Source organism: Squalius cephalus (assembly GCF_949319135.1).
Source record: "Squalius cephalus genome assembly, chromosome: 13".
NCBI lineage: Eukaryota > Metazoa > Chordata > Actinopteri > Cypriniformes > Leuciscidae > Squalius > Squalius cephalus.
The window spans coordinates 38,066,657-38,088,009 of record NC_137134.1 but is presented as its reverse complement, the minus strand read 5'-3'; the positions used below and the strand labels follow the sequence as shown (position 1 = coordinate 38,088,009).

The 21,353-nt window shown below is 39.5% G+C and overlaps 1 protein-coding gene across 2 annotated transcripts; it reads left to right on the top strand.

Annotated features, from left to right (window-relative positions):
* The first annotated feature begins 7,237 nt into the window (after positions 1 to 7,237).
* LOC307170068 (guanylyl cyclase-activating protein 1-like) lies at positions 7,238 to 11,055 on the top strand. 2 transcript variants are annotated; one of them, XR_013823278.1, is made up of 5 exons: positions 7,238 to 7,648; positions 8,651 to 8,800; positions 8,877 to 8,967; positions 9,044 to 9,917; positions 10,093 to 11,055. XR_013823278.1 is itself a non-coding variant. In XM_079891074.1 (4 exons), exons 1-4 carry the CDS (start codon positions 7,451 to 7,453, stop codon positions 9,181 to 9,183), a joined length of 579 nt encoding a protein of 192 aa, XP_079747200.1. In that variant the 5' UTR covers positions 7,238 to 7,450; the 3' UTR covers positions 9,184 to 11,055. The 2 variants fall into 2 exon arrangements, 1 of the variants encoding a protein (XP_079747200.1); XM_079891074.1 differs by having other exon boundaries at positions 9,044 to 11,055.
* Positions 11,056 to 21,353: the final 10,298 nt, after the last annotated feature.

Sequence of the window (21,353 nt, the reverse complement as noted above, 5' to 3'; positions counted from 1 at the left end):
TCACAAATTCACTTTTTTTTGTAAGAAAAGTTTGCATTTTCAAGCCCCCAAAATGCCATTGTTGTTTAAATGAACGGCTAAAACGCATACGTTTTCTATTTTTAGTGGAAAACGATGTCATGTAAACAGCTTCTAAAACAGTAAAAAGTCTATTTTTTTTTCATTCTTAATTTTGTTTTCTAATCTAACCCTTTAAATACTTCAGCAGTAAAAAAAAGAAGTAAAATCTGACAAAACTTGACAAACTGTGATGAACTCAATTGAATTTTATCTATTTTAGTTACCCATTAACCACCTATGGTTTTAGCCTGTCCTCAACATAACCTAAAGCTCTAACTGAAACTCTTATGACCAAGGCCACCAATACAAGTAAATGTATCAATACATTAGTACATACTGCGCTGAGAGTTTGACTTTTAAAATGGTCTTTTGTTCAATGTGACATTATTTTACCAGTTGGATGTGTTGTTCCCATTAGAGATTTTTTTTTTTTCTAATAAAAACCCATTTAAAATAGATTTCCTGATGCTCAAAGCAATTTAACGTTAACTAAAGGAGGACTGAAGGAGTTTTTTGTTATTGTGCATGATTATACAGTAAACCAGTAGACTTCTTCCCATCATATTGATAATTATTCGTATGAATCTAGAAGGGATATATGTGGGATTTGTTTTTCCTTTGGCAGATGCCACAGCAAAATCAGCAGTGTTGCTTAAACACCCCTGGTTTTCATACGGATCTCACCCACCAGTGTACAAACTAACATTAGCCGCGTTTCCACTGTCGGGCCAGGGCCGGGCCAGGGCTTTAAACGGGCCGTGCCGGGCTAATAGCCTCGGGCCAATAGCACCGGGCCTGCGTTTCCACTGTCGGGCCAGAAGCTCCACAGCGCTTCACTAAAACACGCCCGTAACACGCCTCTCTGGAACAACGTCACACTAACCCATCCTTTCACCAACAAATGGAAGTTTTATCAGAAAACTAATCAGAAATCACTGGAAACAGCGTTGAAAACAAACACGATAAAAGCGGCCGTTTGCTAGCATTTTTTTTGTTTGTTTACTTGAATATTTAAAACCCAGACATCGATGTTTTACCACAGATTTACAATAAAAAGTGATACATTGATCATAATGAATTAATTTATGTCAAAATTGCACATTAGTCACTCAGAAATAAATTACCGTTAGGTCTATTTCACAAAAGAAAGAGGACACACTTACTTTTTCAGTCGCGTCTGTTTCTTTATCATATTTACATCACATTTAGAAAAAAATGATAATTTCTACATGCCACGACCTGAGGAGCTTTAGCAATCTCTAGCAATCTCTCGACTTAGATTTAGCAATCTCTCGACTCCCATACAGATATTTTCAGTCAGAGAAACAGAGGAAGCTCCCGAAAAAAAAGTTACTTTATTTTATGATAGTCCGGTTTAAAGAGACGAGACGTAGGCTACTGACAGATAAAATAAAAACATGACTGTCATAGCCTTTAAGATTGGTCTGATTTCTTCAAGCGTTCGCTATGTTTTTTTTTATATGCGTATCTTCAAGCGTTTACTATGTTTACTATGGTAACGGTTAGCGCGCATAGTCTTTTGCATCACAAACAGAAGGCATTCAAACATGAACGCGAGTTAAATTATTTTATTTTTAAGTCTTTAATGCTGACAGAATCATCTGGCGCTGGCGTCTCCCGACGGTAAACTCCTCCTCTGTTGGTAACCACTCCTCTAGCCCGAGCTGGCCCGCTTTGGCCCAAGGTATTCGACGGGCCAGAAATCCTGGCCGTTGGCCTCGAGTAAGCCCCGATCCAGCCCCGGAAGTGACAGTGGAAACGCGACTGGCCCTGGCACGCACTAGCACGGCCCGGCCCTGGCCCGACAGTGGAAACGCGGCTATTGAAACTCTCCATATCTCATGACAGGATGCTTAAAACAGCTTAAAACAGTGTTGCCATAATGACTTATAAAAAGCAAGTTTGGGTGTAAAAGTTGTTCATTTAGAGTTAGAGGTTGAGCTCTAGTTAGCAATGTAAAGTCACCATTATGATGACCAGTGTTCACATAGTATGCCATAGTGTTGTGGTAAGATTAGCACGTATTGCCTCCTGTTGTTTTCTGTGAATCATTGTGATACTGAGTGCAATCGCTAGAGGGCAGTAGAACCTAGTAATAAGAGGACCTGGTGAGATGATGAAGAAGTTCCTACATTAAGAATATTTCATCCGCATATTAAGGGTTCCTAATTTTTTTTTTTTAAATGTGTGAATCCTTTGCAAGGGTGTAACTTTGGTTTGAGAAGTGGGGGGGACACAAAATCGGGGAACATTTTTTCGATTTGAATCCCATTTCCTGCATTTACATACATTTAGGGACTATGATGCAAAATCCAAGAAATAATTAAGTTGATTATAATGATAAATTCTGCCAAAATGAATAGTAGGCTACTAAACTATGTATAACAAAAAGATGTTTTACTTTTTTTATTGTTTAATAGGGGCTGATTGCCAAGACTTGAGAGAATCATTTTATAAAGTCAAAAATGTTCACCATTAATGTTTCGTGTGTAAATAAAATTGAAATAACGTGAGACCCAATTTCCACTGTAATGTAAAAACAACATAAAGACAGTATTTTTTAAATAATTGTTTAATAGCATCTTTTTTATGAATGAAGGCCAGTATCACTGATATTAATATAGCTACTGATGTCTCGATGAAAATTATTTTTCCCCCCCAATTTTAAACATTTATTAGGCTTCAAAAATATAACAACTTTTATTTTAAGTGAACTTTAAACAATCCTCACATAAACCCATAATAAATGTCATATTTACCCGTGCCCTTCCTGTCTAACAGGTACGAAATATACAGAAATTTAATAAGGTTATCAAATAGTCCGCACTGCATAAATTCTAAATTAAATATAGATTAATCCTTATTAAAGCTACAAACGTTATTTAGTCAAGATCAGTGAGCGATTTTCTCTGTTCCCTTTGTTCTTTGGTTAACTTTACTGACAGACAGAATTAGTGGCTACTGTCACTTTAAGATCTGCCGCTGCTGACAGAAATCTCACGCGTCTCATTCTCTCACTACTCTTTACTTTCATTTAAGATTTTATTTAACTCATTTAAGACTGTTCTTGTGAGGATACTCGACAAAATTGATATAAATGTGTGTGGCATAAATGTGTGAGTTATTGTTCGTTCAAGCGCGAAAGAGAACTGGATTCCGGTGCGTCAGGACATTCACAGACAGCGCTACCTGCTCATTAGAACTTTCAGTGAGCTATTTTTAGTGTGGATGCGACGTTACTGGACGCGGACGAGCGCATCGGCACAGGCTCTCTGTGTCCTGCTCCTCCGTGGCGATGACGGCGTGCGATCAAAAAAAAGCGGCAATCCGGAAAAGACAAGCGGAATTTTGAAAAGTGGGGGGGACATGTCCCCCCTGTCCCCATAGGAAGTTACGCCTGTGATTCTTTGTATGGTTGACTGACTCAAAGAAGTTTAGTAGGTTTAATCGCCTGCTTGGCCTCCCAATTAATTAGGTCAATCCGTGACATTGTTTTGCTGTTACTTTCAGAATGTCTGTTAATCCCGTCGATGCCTCTTGACATGTGGCTGCGTATGTTTAACATCTACTTTCTAGTGATTAATTTGACGGGCGATGCTTGGCCAGACGTCCTCAGAAGTGCCACATTACTCCATAGTTTGGGACAGCGTTTTTTTTAATCAGAAACAGGTGAAGCGTATGCCTCTGCTGTCTGTGCACCAGAGAAACGTTTTACTTCAAAAGTCAATGTTGTTGAACGCTGTGCATTCAGAAAGCGAGACTAATTTCCACATGAGACTATTGCGCAACATGTTTTGACAACAAATCTGATTACATGATACGTGATCAACTACTGAAACGCTTGTTAACTAACAGTATCAGAGAAAGGTTGTTACTGGAGTCAGACCTAACATTAGGACATACAGTCAAAACAACTAGTGCAAAACAACTAACTTTTACTAGTGTGTGCAGGACACTATAGTTAATTTATGTAAGTGAGGAGAGCAAAATCAAGTAAACTGTGACATATTATACCCAATAATTCTTCATACAGTGACTACCAGTAAAATGTATAAAACTTTGGGACCAACAATTATTCAGACACTTTGAGCTGATCATGTTTTGCTGAAGTGTGTTTTCTTTAATTGCTAATGCTCTTTTTACACACAGACTGAACAAAATGAAGCATTGCTTGATAACTGGTTGAGCTAAACTGGTATTATCTAATTGTGTAGTTAAATTTAACAGCTGACAGATATTCAACATAATTCATGTGTGAGACAGTCTAACAGAAGGACGGACAAAACCAGTCAAATATCAAGCTGATGCTTTACTTTGCAAAAGTGTAACCTGAACTTGTAGATCTGATTTCTTCCACACTGAGTTCCCTTCCAGTCTCTGACTTTGACAGTGCTTGTAATGATAGCTCTTCATGAACAGATTAGCCGTGGCTGGCCTCCTTCCACGCAGAGAATCTAATGCCCTACTACAAAGCTCTCAGTTCTGGGCCATCTCCAGTGGTTCCAGATTAGTGGTGCCTGTCTCATTGCGTCATACACTGATCACCCTGGCCCATGAGAGCCACCGGGGGATTGTACGCACTAAACAGCGTTTGCGTGACTTTTACTGGTGGCCTCCAATGGACTCTCAGGTTCAGACCTGCATATCTGCCTGTGCCCTTTATCAGTCTGACGACAAAACAACCATCACTCATCCAGCGCCTTTACGACCTGTTCCACTCCCTGATGGTCCCTGGAAGAAATTACGCCTCTATATTATGGGGCCATTTGAGACTGCCATTCCCATGCTGTGACACTGACCGACTGCTATTCAAAGTGGCCTGAACTTCCCTTTTGCCCATACGCCACAACTGACAGTGTCATGGACTTTCTGACCACTGTTTTCAGCCATCATGGAAATCTGGAAAGCATTGTCACTGATAACGGGATGCAGTTCAGATCAGTTGCCTTTGCTGAATTTCATAAGACTCGGGGTATACACCATGACAAGACATCTGTGTACTACCCTGCAGCCAATGAAGCTATTGAGATGTTCCACCGTTCTCTGCATACAGACAGCCATCCTGCAGTTCTGTCAGGACCACTATTGTTAAATACGATTGAAAATTAGCATACAGTTTGGATTGGCGGTATGGTTCTGTTCTGGGCAGCCTAGCATGGATAAGAGCAGCAATAACCCCCTTAGGGTTAACCTAACAGAACCAACATGAATGTATTGCAGATAACAGCTAACAGGCTCTTGTTCTGTGGAGAAAGCTTTTGTTTTCTGCGGTCGCCATTCATTGTTTACATGCACACCTTTTGTTTCAGTCTAACTGAATTCATTCTGATTGGTGAATCTGACTGTAGTGTTTACATGAACGCTAAACAAGTGATCGGTTGATGTGCGTTTTAGCATTGCTAAGAAAATTCCCGCTCCTCCGTGAGAGATGCGAGACCGGTGCGTCTCAGTAATCCCGCCACCGGCCTCCCGCGGCCGTCAGCCTCGTCCTGCTCGCCACAGTAAACATGATGAATGGCGACTGTAGAACGCAAAAGCCGAATCCCGGACATTTTGTGTGATCTCGAAATCCCGGGCAGACTCGTCACGGAGACTCACGATAAAATGGCGTATTTTCAGTTTCGGGTCAACTAGTAGCTGTCCTCTGTAACCGGTGGGCGAGGCTTGGGAGTGGCCTCGTAGGGCAGCGAAGCAAGTGCATTCTGGGAGTTGTTGTCTTTCATCCACATGAGCCAAAAATAAATTTTCTGGCTTTTCTCAGTCTAAGGCTCCAAATTCAAAAATAAATTCATGTTTCTACTACATAAATGACCCATTTTAAATACACATTCATCTTACCAGATGTGAAGTATCCCTTTAATCCGGATACATTTAAAAACTGCGTTTTTATTTAAAAATACTCTCCGTCTACTAGCGTTTTCAGGCGTTTTCTGACGTTTGAGTGTGGATGAGAAACTTATGGAAAACGTCTGAAAACACTATATGTAAAAGCTCACTGAGATAAAACAGATGGAAAATAAATAATAAAGTTATCACGCAATTCTTCTGACAGGATAATTTTATTTAGCTAAATATCTCATCATTCACTGAATCATTCACTCACCATTATATGTTTGGTCTAAAACGTTAAAACCGCTCTCATGTTTTACCGCACGACAGCAAATGTGAAGCACTTCAGATTCTCTGCTCCATTAACAGTGGGAAAGCTTGCGAGTCCAAACACCTTCCTGCTAAGTGATGGGAAGAGATGGCATTACACACTTGGCTTGTTCTCATTCTGCGAAACATAGTACACCAACTTGCACATCCCACATTCAGGGTACTTGTCCGAAACCACCACATATTAGATTCAAGCGGAAGTGGCACAAATCCAACGGATTGAGATTTGAAGGGTTAAGAACAGTCTTTGGTTGAACCATTCTGTAAAAGAAAAGTGTTCTGAGTTTCATTCATGTGAAATCATTTAATTTCAGTGGTAAGGAAATTATGACTGCCAGATATTAGTTATGTTAATACAGACTTCCCCTTCTTTTGTAACCACTGTTGCTGCCTTTATTGCAATCATTTCATAATATGAAAAGTGTTCCGTTACTGAAGTAATATTCTTAACAGAGAGGGAAGATGTTGTGTTGTGTGAATCATTGTGATACTGAGTGTAATCGCTAGAGGGCAGTAACACCTAATAAGAGGATCTGATGAAGAAGCTTAGTTGTTGAGTTGCTGATGTCCTGATTTAACAATGCTTCCTACATTAAAGACAGACGTTTGGATTTAGCTTTTGTTTTTGTTCTTTTACATCGTACAACATCACACCATCACCAGAACGTTCACACATAGACATCAAAAACTCAGAAGTGGCGGCAATCAACAAAAAAGATTCATGCCGCATTGCATGCTGGGTACCAGTATAGTGCCAAACTCAGATAAATGGATAGATTTTTTTGTTATAACAATAAAACCTAAAAATAACCATTAGACTATGTTCTGTTCTTACTAGACTGTCACAACAAAACCTCCCTGCAATGTTTAGTTTATGGTTACAAAACCTTTTTATTCCCTAGAACGTTAGGAGTTAGTGCACAAAAAAACAAACTAATGTCCTGTTTGACAGACAGACAGACAGACAGGCAGAGATAGATAGCTAAGTAGAGGTCGTGATCTCAGGTTAGTGGGTCGTTCTGACACATTCAGCTCAGATTCCCTGTAAGTCGGCATTAATTCACGGTAATTTCCAGAGCGGAAAAGAACAGCCCAGCGAGTGACGTCAGTAGTAATTGGTCAGGATACACTCGCCCTGTCCTGCATGCTGAGCCGGTGTCTCAGTGTGTGTTGGCTTGAGGAACCGATGAGCGACCTGTCCTGAAGCATCATGGGGAACCAGCCCGGCATGTCCTTGCAGGAGCTGACCGCCTGCCACTCGCACAAGTGGTACCGAAAGTTCATGACCGAGTGTCCGTCCGGCCAGCTCACGTTCTACGAGTTCAAGAAGTTCTTCGGGCTGAAGAATCTGTCAGAGTCCTCAAACGAGTACGTCGAGACCATGTTCAAGACCTTCGACGTAAACGACGTAAGACAATCTGTTTTTATTCTATTTATTATTGACAGTTCTGCTAAATGTTATCAATGTTGTTATTATATTATCCTTTTTTTTAAAAAAAGTGTGTTGAAGTTAATCAGTTCTCATGAAATTAAGTATAAACCTGATTCGGTAACACTTTACAATAAGGCTCATTATACATTAGTTAACATGAACTAAGAATGAACAATACTTCTACAGCATTAATTAATCTTAGTTATAAATTTCAACATTTACTAATGCATTATTAAAATCAAAGGTTGTATTTGTGAACATTAGTTAATGCATCGTGAACTAACATGAACACACAATGAACAGCTGGATTTTGATTAACTAACATTAACAGAGATTAATAAATACTGTAACAAATGTATTGCTCATTGTTTGTTCATGTTAGTTAATACATTAACTAATGAACCTTATTGTAAAGTGTTACCCGTGATTCTTCAAAGTACCAAGAGCCCAATCAGATCATAACAGATATAGAGACGCTAGTGCTGGATGAACTCATTGGTGAGAGATGGCCTCGCGTCTCTTTTGCTTCATTTCTCTCGATGATGATGGGTAATGAGATCTGTGTCAATACAGTAAACTCAGATCAAACAGCAGCGCTGCACGAGATCAGAGGTCCTGGCTAAGACTCATTAAAGCCGGTAATCTGGTTAACAGGAGTGTGTAAACTCCTCATTGACTGCTCTACTTTGTCTAATCTTGGCTTTCATTCACGTCACAACACTTTCCATGAAGTCGTTTTATTGACCTCTATGAGTAAAATCTTCAAACTTGAAGCTTTTCAAAGTTATTTCAAACTTTCTGTCAAGCCAACATCAAAGTTTGTCATCAGACTTTACTCATCTAGTCTCTTCTGCTCTATATTTCTGTGTCCGTGGCATAAATAATCAAACAGACAATATCATGCAAGTGCAATATTATATCATAATTTGATGTGTATATGGTGCTATGTTGTTCAAGTGTATTGTGTTTGTGTGTCAGGACGGGTTTATAGACTTCATGGAGTACGTGGCTGCTCTGAGTCTGGTCCTGAAGGGAGGCGTTCAGCAGAAGTTACGCTGGTACTTCAAGCTCTTCGACATGGACGGCAGCGGATGCATCGAGCGCGACGAGCTGCTGCTGATCTTCAAGGTGTCATGTTTAATTCAGTGGCATCCGAGTTTCTCTTCAGCGCCTCCTGCTGGCTCACTTTGTTTTTCTGCTCTAGGCTGTTCATGCCATCAATGGAGAAGACCAGGAGATTTCTCCTGAGGACTTGGCCGACATGGTGTTCAACAGGATTGATGTTAATGGAGACGGTAATCTATCTATCTATGCTATTTAAATATGTAAATAAATTATATGATTTACGTATATGTAACTGTATGTGTTTAGGTGAGCTGTCACTGGATGAGTTCATGGAGGGCATCGAGGCGGACGAGGCTATCACTTTGATGTTAACCCAGAGTTTGGATCTGACTCATATTGCCAGTAATATCCACAGCGAGACTGAGTCTGAACAGGAGGTCAACTGACCCCAGACCAGCCCGAGTTGCCAAACATGATGATGAAAGGAGGGGAGTCTGGACCGTGTCGGAACTCTGAACTAAACCCGTTGATTGAGCGCTGACTAAAGAGCTTTAAACCATTAACACATCAGATATTAACAGTATTAACAGAATTGTGCACTGCATTTCACAAACCTGATTATTCCCCTGTAATCTCACAGAATGATTTAGACTAGATCAAATGCTTTATTTAAGTGCACTTATGCATGTCGAATTGAAATTTAATTTCTATTAAATAAAACCTGTAAATTACTAAATTTCTTCGGTCCTGTGATGTATATCAGGCAAATAATCTGTCATGCAAGAACGGGCTCATCACTGGACTGCTAGAGACCCTATTCATCAGCATCTTAGCACTAACACTCACGTATCCTCCAGATCAGCAGGGGGCGCCACTCTTCAGACTCCCGCTGAACACCACTCATCAAGCCTGATTTGTTACACCTGTTTTTTTTGCCCTATATTAGTGCGTTTGTATCATGCCAGTGGCTGCGTCTGGAATCGCATACTCTCTTGTGTAGGTACTTATTTTGAATAAGTCATAACTTTTCATAACTAGTCATCACTATTATCATTTGACCTACCAGCGTCAGTTCCTTCGCTTTACTGCCATTCACAAATCCTCTCCCGTGGCCTCATAGGATGGTAAAGTGTCCACCGTATGCACACTCCAGAATCTCACCACTGTAAAAAATAATCCTGTAAAAAAACAGTAAACTACTGGCAGCTTTGGTTACAGGCATCATACCGTAATAATATATAGCTGTTAAATTACAGTTTTATACTGTAGCTGACAAAACTGTAATTAGCTGTTAATTTCAAAAACAGTAACACACCGTAATTTTACGGTATGATGCTGGCAACCACAGCTGCCAGTAGTTTACCGTTTTTTTCTATAAGATTATTTTTTTACAGTGTAGGGTCATCCGGGTTCTTCTTGCCCACTCTTTTATGGGTGCTTCTCAAACGCAAGGCTGCATCCTAGTGAGGCTTGTAGGCTAGAGTCAGCATTGAACACTAGAATGAGGCGGTCTAGTAAGTGTGCATGGCTACATCACACGTTTTCACCGCGTGAAAATACTGCTTTATATTAAAAACCTTTGTATTAACTGCTTTTCTATTGCAGAACAGGTAATGACAAGCTTCTGTGGTCTCTCAGAGGTTTGCGTTACTCACAGTTTAACATTATGTGTTTAATTTACAAAAAAACTAAAGTAAACATATTCTCCATCCTTGCATCATATAGTGAAATTAGACAAGCTCAGTACCAATTCATTTTATGCTAATTCTTTGTGAACTGGAATGTGTGCTATGGGTTGTGGGCGTTTGGAGGATGCACTCGATGCTTCCTCCGTAACAGACCGAGTGAAGGATGCGGAACGAAGGCTGTCTTCAAAGGAACCTATAATTTGAGATGTCCTTGATGACGTGGCTGTCGAGATATGCAGGACGCAGCCTTCCTTTTTGCATGTTAAAAAATAAATACAACCACATGTTTGGTCAATCATATTTACACATTGCCTACGAAACTTTCGTCCGTCATAAATATTTTTGGATTGGGTTCGATTTTCTGCATTTTTCGGACTCAGTGTGCAAGGACCTTAAGAGTTCAGAAACTTACGTTTCCAGTTGCCTACTTATTACCTTGTCTTTTATTATTACTCAGTAAAATTATTATTTTTAATATTATTATTGATATAAAGTATTGTAGTCTGTCTTTGTAATGTTACTGTAATTTTACACTTTCCCCATTTCAAAATAAAACATGAAACAACCTCCATATATACTTTGACATGGACCTGTACATTGTAGTAAAATAAATTTAAATTAACAAAATGTAAATAATGACATCATCAATCCTTCTTCCAAAATGTATATTTGATTCACTATGGTAAGCCTGTTATAAGTGTTTATATTTGAGATCTGTCAGGATGTTTTTTTTTGGTGTACATACCTCACTTGGCCATGTATGTCTCGTCATATCTATAAATAGAGGAAAGTTGACGTGTGTCTAATGTAGGAGTGTCAGAGGTTAGTCGTCACAACGAGCGAGAAAGGATGACATCGAGCCCCTAAATCTCCAACCTCTGGGGAATCATCCGTTTTAAACACTGAACACAAGAGAGTCTGCTGGAGATGAGAGAATGCGACAGAGCTCGTAATAAAACAAGAATCAACATCCGCTAGACTTTTTCGGAGATGGCAAGAACTGAGGGATTTGACAAGTTGTAAAAGCGACGTGGAGATGATGGTGTTTATGTTACTCAACAGGAGAGTAAGGTATTTTAATGAACGGATAAATTTACATGTGTAGCTCTAACAGAGTTCACTGTAAAGCATCATCTAGTGTAAAGGGTGGTTTCATACAGCAGTAAAGATAGTTTGCGGTTTGATATCCAGATTTATTTTGGCTATTAATCCGCAGTTCGCTGTCGTAGACATGGAAATAATATCATATATGTCATTCTCCATGGTTTGTGACTTTTACTTTTAGAATCTGTGTAGCTACAAAAGTTGGACACTTAGGAGACTGAAATCAGTGTCATCTTGACCTGCTTGATTTGTGATTTATTTCACAGCAAAGCTCTTGTCCATGAACCCCTTGGTAAATCCGCCAGGTTAATGCAGGTTAATCCCCTGCTTTAGATTGAGCCAGATTTGTGAAAACTTTCACAATCACATTTTATCGTGTTTCAGTGTTTCTCACTACTCTGTCCTTTTTTCTTGTATAATAATAAGGGTCCAATCCAAGCCATTAGATAAATCAGTTTAAGTTTAAAAATGGTCATCTAGTCGGGTCATACTTTGATTGTGAACGTTTAAGTGAAAGTTTTTAAGTCTATCATAATGTCTGTGCCTAGTTGGAGCTGTGGCATGAGACATCTTGTCTCCGACTACAGAGTCTGTGTAAGGAAGGAAGAGATCTTGTTGAAAACAACTCGTTCAAGTGTTTTCGCGACGAATGGAAGAAGAGAAAACACTTGAACGAGTTGTTTTCAAAAACAGATCTCTTCCTTCCTTACACAGAATAACCTTTCAAAAGCAGACACTCAAATGAGACGGCCCTGCTCTCAGTAATTGAAGCTCTGAGACTGGCAAGAGCAGCTTCCAAATCCTCAGTTCTCATCCTTCTGGATCTGTCTGATGCCTTTGACACAGTTAACCACCAGATCCTCCTGTCAATCCTAAAGATGAAGGGCATCTCGGGAACCGCACTCCAATGATTCAAGTCTTACCTCTCAGGTAGGGTCCTTCAGGGTGCCGTGGAGGGGTGTGGTGTCTAAGAGCTACTGGAGTGCCTCAGGGCTCAGTGCTGGGACCGCTTCTCTTCTCCATCTACATGACATCACTAGGATCTGTCATTCAGAAACATGGCTTCTCCTATCACTGCTACGCTGATGACACACAACTCTACCTCTCATTCCAGCCCAACGATCCAACGGTAGCCTATCGTATCTCAGCCTGCCTGACAGACATTTCTGGCTGGATGAAGGACCACCACCTTGTGGTCCCGGCCAACCCAACACTTCATCACAACTTCTCCATTCAGCTAGGCTCGTCATCCATAACTCCATCTAGGTCAGCCAGGAACCTTGGAGTGGTAATTGATGATCAATTGAACTTCACAGACCACATTGCTAGAACTGCCCGGTCATGTAGATTTGCCTTGTACAACATTAGGAGGATCAGACCCTTCCTATCAGAGCATGCTACACAACTCCTTATCCTTTTAAAAAAATTTTACATGTACTGCGTTAGATTAAACTGAGAAGGGTCATAGCACTTGCATATTGTTGTCCTACTGTTAGTTTAACTGCTTCTATTGTTCTCATTTGTAAGTCGCTTTGGATAAAAGCATCTGCTAAATGAATAAATGTAAATGTAAATGACTACCATGGTTGTGGACTCAGACTTGGACTTGACTTGGTATAATCAATGAACACTTGCAACTCAACTTAAGACTCTGACAACGACTCGCGTCTCGACTTGGATTTGTGCCTTCTGACTTGAAAAGATTTGGTACCTTCACTGGATTTGGTACCTTCACCTTCACAGTTAATCCCTGGAGCGTGATCACGCCAGTATGATCTTTGGCTGGCAGCCTCTGGCACACACCCTTCAAGGTAATGCAAGACCTCTCCGCTTCGTGTCCAGGTACTGATCACTCTATCTGGGTTTATTCTGCGATAACAACCAGCTGGATGTACATTATCCCTAACTTAATGCACACCTAGCCATGGATTATCCCTTACTTATGTCAGTTCCCTTCTGGTTTTGAAAAGTTTTTGGGCAGAGGTATGCCTCTCAAGGTGTTTAGGTAATAGACAATTTAATTGACACTTTTTGACTTTTACTAATACTACTCTTTTGTTGGATCGGGATATGTATTCAATAGGCTACTCGGCTAAAAACAATGAGATATAAATGTCTTTTGCGAAGCAATGTGTTTGGTGTTGTCACAGATGGGAGAACCGACAACGGGATAAGGGAACCCAAGGCTTTTATTGAAGCGGACGTCACCAACAGACGACACAGGAAAGTGAGATACTGTATTGAGTTCAGGCTGGTAACTTAGCGCTATATAATAGTTTCTTGCTTTCTTTTCAGCAGGAGAACGGACTGAGGATGAAGCCGAGGCAGTTGGACTGAGGAGGATGATTAATGGTCAGAAGAAGATGAAGAAGATGAAGATCATGCTACAGGAACACGGGTAAAGGAGAAGTCTCGCAGTTTTTTCATATCTGTCAATTTTGAGATTTTGGGCTTTTTGACTTTTCAGTAAAGTTTTTTTTTTTTTTTTTTCAGACTAGTGGAAAGAAAACATTCTAAATACACTTTTATGTGTATCTTTTATAGAATTTTGTATCTGCGTCTGTAGATTTCAATTACAGTAAATATCTTTAAAGTCTGTTTTCTCAAAATGACTTTTTCTCTCCACTTCAGCAGCACTTATTTATACCAAACTTTACAGTTTTATTCCTATCAATATTCTGAAGGTTTTTACCTAGGGGTTTGTTCATATATAATTTACCTGATTTTATTCAACATTTTATTACAAAAAAAATGGAAATGTATTTTTTCCTGGCTGTTGACAGTATTTTTTTAAACTTATGGAGTGATAAAAAGAGAAATCCAATATCCCCTCTGTAGAAACCTTTGACTATAATATGTCCAAAAAGAAAAGAAAAACGAAACAAGAATTTTGTTCTAGAAATGTATGCAAATTTGTGAGATAACGCTCCATTTACAGTACATATTTAATAAACATAACATATCCGAAAACTTATAATACAAAAAATGTTTGCAATTTTAATGTAATCAATCAGCTGGGGAAGTATATTGGGATATCTATTAGCTATTTTTGTTTACCCTTTTCACTCTTGCTTTAAGAGTGTGAAACTTTTATAATGAATATGCAAATATGGTTGAGTGAAGCATTTCCTATCTGATTGGCTGATAAAGTAATGGTCCCGCCTCCCGTACTGGAAAGAGGATTCCTATTAGGGGTGGGCGATACTGTAAATTTCGGTATCGATCCGATACCAAGTAAATACAGGGCCAGTATCGCCGATATCGATACCGATACCAAGACTTTTTCATTTTAAAAGCATGCACTTGAACTTGTATGCACTTTCCTGTGCTAGACCAGTGTGTCATGATTTATGAGGTGAATGCATCATTAATATGCTGTAACCCCTTTTGCCTCGATCTGGAGGATATCGCGGTGGTGTTGCTCCAAAAAAGGTCACTGACACGCACGGGTATACCTCTTCCCGTCATGGCAATCTGTTGCGCTGGTCGTGTTTGTCCATTTGTTTGTCGGACGTAGCAACAGTAACTAAGGGGGGCGGGGCTCGGCGAAAGGCTAATTGTAAATGAAGTGTAAATATAGTAGGCTAATGCCAGTTTTGATGCCGCTTCTGTGTCACCTCTGCACTGCAAGGATGGATTTTAATTTACTGATTTATTTTGACACTGGTACTGTGTTATTCTAATATAATTTAATTTGAATGTTAGAATTTGACATAAAAGGTGATGCATAGCTCTAAATATGTTTAGAAACAATGTCCATATATAGGTGAAAATGCCCCTGGAAATCAATTTAAGGTGGCAAATATTGCCCCTTAATAAAAATGTTAATTTCTGTCACTACGGTGAACTGACCACTGCATAGAATATAAAAAATATGAATATCGTGGGTTTGCTGTCAACAACAGGCCTAAACCAGTACGGTACTAGTACAAAAACACAATCAGTAAAATATCATCTAATTATTATCAACAAAACTTTGAAAATATCGAGACATATTTTTGTCAATATTGCGCACCCCTAATGTACGGTATTAATTTTGATTTCTTCAGGTCTTAAAAAGCCTTAAATTTGACTTTAAAAATTGTGCAGCTGCCCTGTCATTGAATCTTTGACTCAACCGATTCATTCAAAATGCTGAATCATTCAGTAATGAAACACGGCTGAGTGATCCTGTGAGATGGTTCTGCTGTGATCTTTGTGTGGAACTATTTTCGCTGCTGAAACAGAACAAAAACAGTCACTGCGTCTAAAATGTAAGTGACTTAATTTTAACTAACTGTTTATTGGACTGTTAAGAAATCTAGGCCTTCAGTGGTGTCTTACCTGAATTAATCCACCTCTTAATACCATCATAATGACTCCAAGGCTATAGAAACCATCAATATTATACAAAAACACAGTATAATAGGGCATTGCATCACACAGACTCTTTATAATTGTTGTGAAATTGGAGTTTAAGACAGTCACTGTAAAACATGACGTGTACAGCTGACCCCTTCTCTTACACAGATTTTTTTGCCTTCAAAATCCGTCATCATGGCACACATTACAGTCAGTTCTGTTTTTCCCCGGGACAGATCGAATAGTGTTTCGTGACTCTGCGTTAAGTTTGATAGTCTGAATAAATGAATTTTTTCACCGGTAGGTTTAAAACTGCTGAGGGTCGAGGAGGGAGAGAAGTATTAATTTGTGGGTAGAAAAACTATTAAATCTACAGGAATATGTTTTAGTTTATGTGGTTTGCTACAGATGTGTTTGGCTGGCTCAGACTACCAGTAATAGTGCGCGCTCTGACCATCCAATCAAAGGACGTGAAAATGCTGACGTTATTGTACGACTGCCCGTTGTAGTCAAATCGAAATCTGATTGGCTGATTAAATCTGATTATCTGATTGGTTAAAGCAACAGTTTCATTGCCATTTATTTTACAGGCACTCGCACTATTGATTCTGAAGGCCTCAAGGCAGATTTTGGCTTTGATCCTGGCAACACACGATGGCTGAAACAAGAGAAAAGCTATGAAATTAAGAGAATGGACTATTGGGAATAATTTAAAACTCATTCATGAAAAAAAAAAAATATTAAAGCGCATGTCAGTGATTCTGATGTGTTTAGGCCAGCAGAGAAGGCCATGCTGGCCCTGATGGCCCACCACTGCTAACTATAGATTCATGTCTATACTATACTAATCTGCCCAGCCAAAAAAAGTTGCTGTTTGTATTTACATTGGCAAATACTTAAGAGTCTATAGCCCCTTTCACACAGCGCAATGATCCCGGCAAATTGCCGGGAAATTGCCAGAACGCCTTGTGTGTGAACGCAAACATGACCCGGGATTGATGCTGGGTTGGGGACCGAGTAACATTGCCGTGTTCAGTCCCGGAAAGTGCACTGTGTGAACAAAAGCTGTAATCAATGCTGTAACGTAATGATGGCGCCGAAGCCGGGATCGTTCGCCAGCTGTGAAACGGTACGTAATGAAGAAATATAGAGCCGAGTATCATCAGCATAACAGTGAAAGCTAATTCCATGTTTCCTAATGATATCTCCTAATGGTAGCATGTACAGAGTGAACAGCAGCGGTCCTAGTACTGAGCCTTGTGGTACGCCATACTGAACTTGTGATCGATGAGACATCTCTTCATTTACTGCTACAAACTGATAACGGTCAGATAAGTATGATCTAAACCATGCTAATGCAATTCCACTAATGCCAACATCATTTTCGAGTCTATTTAAAAGAATGTTGTGGTCAATGGTGTCAAATGCAGCACTAAGATCGAGTAACACTAATAGAGAGAGGTACAACCACGATCGGATGATAAGAGCAGATCAGTTGTGACTCTAATGAGAGCAGTCTCAGTGCTATGGTACGGTCTAAATCCTGACTGAAAATCCTCGCAGATATCATTTCTTTCTACAAAGGAACATAGTTGTGAAGATACTGCCTTTTCTAGTATCTTCAAGATAATTGACTAATTCTGTAGGATCAAATTGTGGTTTAACAAGCGGTTTAATCACAGCCAGCTTTAAAGTTTTTGGTACGTATCCTAGAGACAAAGATGAATTAATGATATTAAGAAGAGGATCTGTGACCTCTGGAAGCATCTCTTTCAGTAGCTTAGTCGGTATAGGGTCTAACATACATGTTGTCGGTTTAGATGATTTAGCGAATTCTTCCTCTTCTATAGCAATGAATGAATCAAATTTTTCCTCAGGGAGACTACAATGCACTGCCTGATGCGATACTGTAGTAGACGGTTGCAGAGTTATAATTTTCTCCCTGATATTATCAATCTTGTTAAACACGGTAAAAAATTTGTAACACTCCCAAATCAAAAATTTCAATTGACCGATAACATCTACATTTTTCAATTGGCCCAAGTGAAAATCTGTACATTTAATTTTAGAATTTACAGAATTTCACTTGGGCCAATTGAAAAATTTAGATGTTATCGGTCAATTGAAATTTTTGATTTGGGAGTGTTACAAATTTTTTACAGTGTAGTAAAGAAGTTCATAAAGTCATTACTGCTGTGCTGCTTGGAAAAGATTAATTTTTTGTTAGTTTAGCCACCGTTTCAAATAAATACCTAGGATTATGTTTATTTTCTTCTAATAGGGTTGAAAAATAAGCAGATCTAGCAGCTTTTAAAGCCTCTCTGTATGCAATTGAGCTCTCCTTCCATGAAATGCGAAATACCTCTAGTTTTGTTTTCTTCCAGTTGCTCCATTCCTCTGGCTGTTCTCTTAAGGGCCCGAGTGTGCTTGTTGTACCACGGTGTCCACTATTGTACCACTATTTTCTTTAATCTTCTTTAAGAGCAACGGAGCAACTGTGTGTAAAGTGCTGGAAAAGAGAGAGTTAAAAGTTTCTGTCACAATATCAAGTATTAAACCAACAATAGTACAACAATATAAAAGTGCTGTGACCTTTCCCAGTTTCGTCTATGTGACCAGCCCACACAGCCTTCTGGCAAGTGATTTGACTCTTAAGCCAAGACACACCAAGCCGACACAGACGAACTAGCGCTGATGAAAGCCGACTGTGTGTTGTCGCCTCACGTCTGGGAAAAGCTGCACTTGAACACACTGAGAGAACTACTACAGCCGACTGTCAGCTAGCGTGTGCGTTCTGCGCCTGCGTGTAAATGAGACAACTGTCTATTTCTGCAGATATATTCGTCTATATTCGTCATTCAAAAAGGGAAACCGACGCTGCAGAGGGACGTGCACAGGGGGGTTGCTCAGGTTGCCCGGGCAACTGCCCATATGCCCTTCTCGACTCACGTTGCCCTTCCGAGGGGAAAAATAAATAAATAAATAAATTGTACAATGGATGCAGAATTTCATGTTGGCCTAGATAAAAAAAAAATCGTAAAGCCTCATTCACTTCCATTCGGGCACCGAAAGTGAAAGTCAGTAGGGGAAGGGCAAACTCTGTTTACGTGGCTGCAGCGCTGCACGCGACCGGTGTAGCAGTCGATTCTGTTCCCTACCGGAATTCCTGTTCCCTTTATGCAATCATACTACAAATCATGCGTAGTTGCCCAGTTACCATACGTACCATCAGAACTGAATACGAGCAAGAAGCACAACTGAATGTACGGGAAGCCAAAAGGTTAAAAAAGGATTGTATTTTTCCCAAAATGTAAGCGTTTATTTTATTTTATTTTTATTAGAAGTGAGTTTTTCCCCATCTGTCAATTCAATCCAGATTATTTATTTTCAAATAAAAAAAAAAAAAAAAAAAAAAAAAACAATAATATGAGGAACTCTTTTTCTCATGTGTATTTTAGTCACATTTAACATATTTGTTAATATATTTTGTATACGGTTTACAAAGTTGTATATCATAAACCTGTCATCTCTGACGTTTTGCAATCTTTATAAATAATAATAAGACCATAAGAGGCATTGAGTTTGGACATAAACACGGTCAGATAAGGCAATTTGTATGGGCAAAATTCAACTGAATATATTCAGACAAAATACAAAAACTATGAACAAGTGCAAGATTAATTCACTTCACAGAAATATTACTGGAGTGTGAGAACCATTTTATTATGCTGCAGTGTAGCAAGACAATTAAAGGTCAGAGCAACTTTTTTTAGGTCAGAGCAACTGCCCCTCAAAATCCCTGTGCACGTCCCTGATGCTGCAGATACACAAACCGTAAACAAAGCAGTGCGCGCTTACCGTTTTGAATATCAATCCTGCTAAACACTTTCTTTATTCCACTCCTCTCGTGTTAAAGGAGAACTCCGGTCAATTTTAACATTGAGCTCATTTTTTTGTACATTTGGAGTGCTGTCAGTACAGAGAACAACGACAAAAATCGATGTTGCCTACACCGAGTTATTCTATTTTTAAAATTTGCACCCTGTTGACTTCAATAGGGCAAGTACTAAACCTGCTTTTAGCCTCTTAACATCCTTTAAGTGTCATTACAAGTGCACAGAAAATGTGAGTGATTCCTTCCGAGTGAACACGGTGGATCTGACTGCAGTAGATGTTAGAGATATTAATAAAAATGAAGTTAATTCAGCCAGCGCTCATACCTTTGTTTACATCCTGTTTTCGGTGGAACGCCATAGTAATCGATTGCCGAGTTCACGCGCGTGATCATAGGTATTAAACCTATGCGTGTGAACTCTGAAATCGACTACTTTGGACTTCAACCGAAAAACAGGATGTAAACAAAGGTATTTGCGCTGGCTTAAATAACATCATTTTTATTCATATCTTTCACATCTACTGCAGTCAGACTCACTCGTGTTCACTCAGAAGGAATCACTCACATTTTCTGTGCACTTTTAATGACACATCAAGGATGTTAAGAGGCTAAAAGCAGGTTTAGTACTTGCCCCATTGAAGTCAACAGGGTGCAAATTTTAAAAATAGAATAACTCGGTGTAGGCAACACCGATTTTTGTCGTTGTTCTCTGTATTGACAGCACTCCAAATGTACAAAAAAATGAGCTCAATGTTAAAATTGACCGGAGTTCTCCTTTAATATTGAAATATTCGCCAAGGAACTGTTAGATTTTGGTGTATTTGGCCGAGCAGTGGTTTGGGTGGAAGAATTTATTGAAGGTTTGTCGTGTAGCAGTCCTTCAGCAGCGATGTTAGCATGTCGCCCTTCAACAATCTTAACCCAATGTTCTGTGTCTTGAGACAGAACTTTATACATGAAGACATAGCCTATGGGCTACAAACAATAGAAACCTGTTAGGACCTCCCACAGGAGCTCGGTCTAACTTGCTAATCCACTCTGAGCAATGCTGATTCTTTTTATTCATTCACACCAATCAGTTTCTATGGGCCATACATCTGAATGGGGCATTCATCTGTATGGGCCATTTGGCACACACCTTTGCAGACACAGACAGAGTTGATTAAATCTAATGCACAGTAACCATGTAAATGCATCTTACTAAAGTTAACTGAAAATACACATAATCTTTCAGAACACTCAGGTAAGATGAAGTAACATTAGAACGGTCTTCTATCTGTACCGTTTTGACTTTGCTCGCTGTTTTGCTATTATTCTCGTGCACTGACTCGTTCACTAAGCTGAACAGCCAATCAGAGTTCTCTTTTTCACCGACGGCCCGACGCCGATTCAATAAGTCGAATCGGCCGAAAAAAAAGCAGACGAAGACCAATTTCAGCCGACGGTGCGGAACACACTGAGGAAACTTAGTCGGACGACACACAAAAACAGCCCGACGGCCGACCGTCGGCTTGGTGTGTTCCAGGCTTTAGATATCATTAAAATTAAGAAATTATTTATTCTTGATGCAAGAAAGAGCAGACAATAA

Excerpts from the sequence above, each read along its gene's own strand:
- LOC307170068 (XM_079891074.1), top strand. The coding sequence starts at position 7,451 with ATGGGGAACCAGCCCGGCATGTCCTTGCAGGAGCTGACCGCCTGCCAC. Across the intron at positions 8,801-8,876 it reads AGCTGCTGCTGATCTTCAAG|GCTGTTCATGCCATCAATGG; the intron begins GTGTCATGTTTA and ends TTTCTGCTCTAG. Across the intron at positions 8,968-9,043 it reads GATTGATGTTAATGGAGACG|GTGAGCTGTCACTGGATGAG; the intron begins GTAATCTATCTA and ends GTATGTGTTTAG.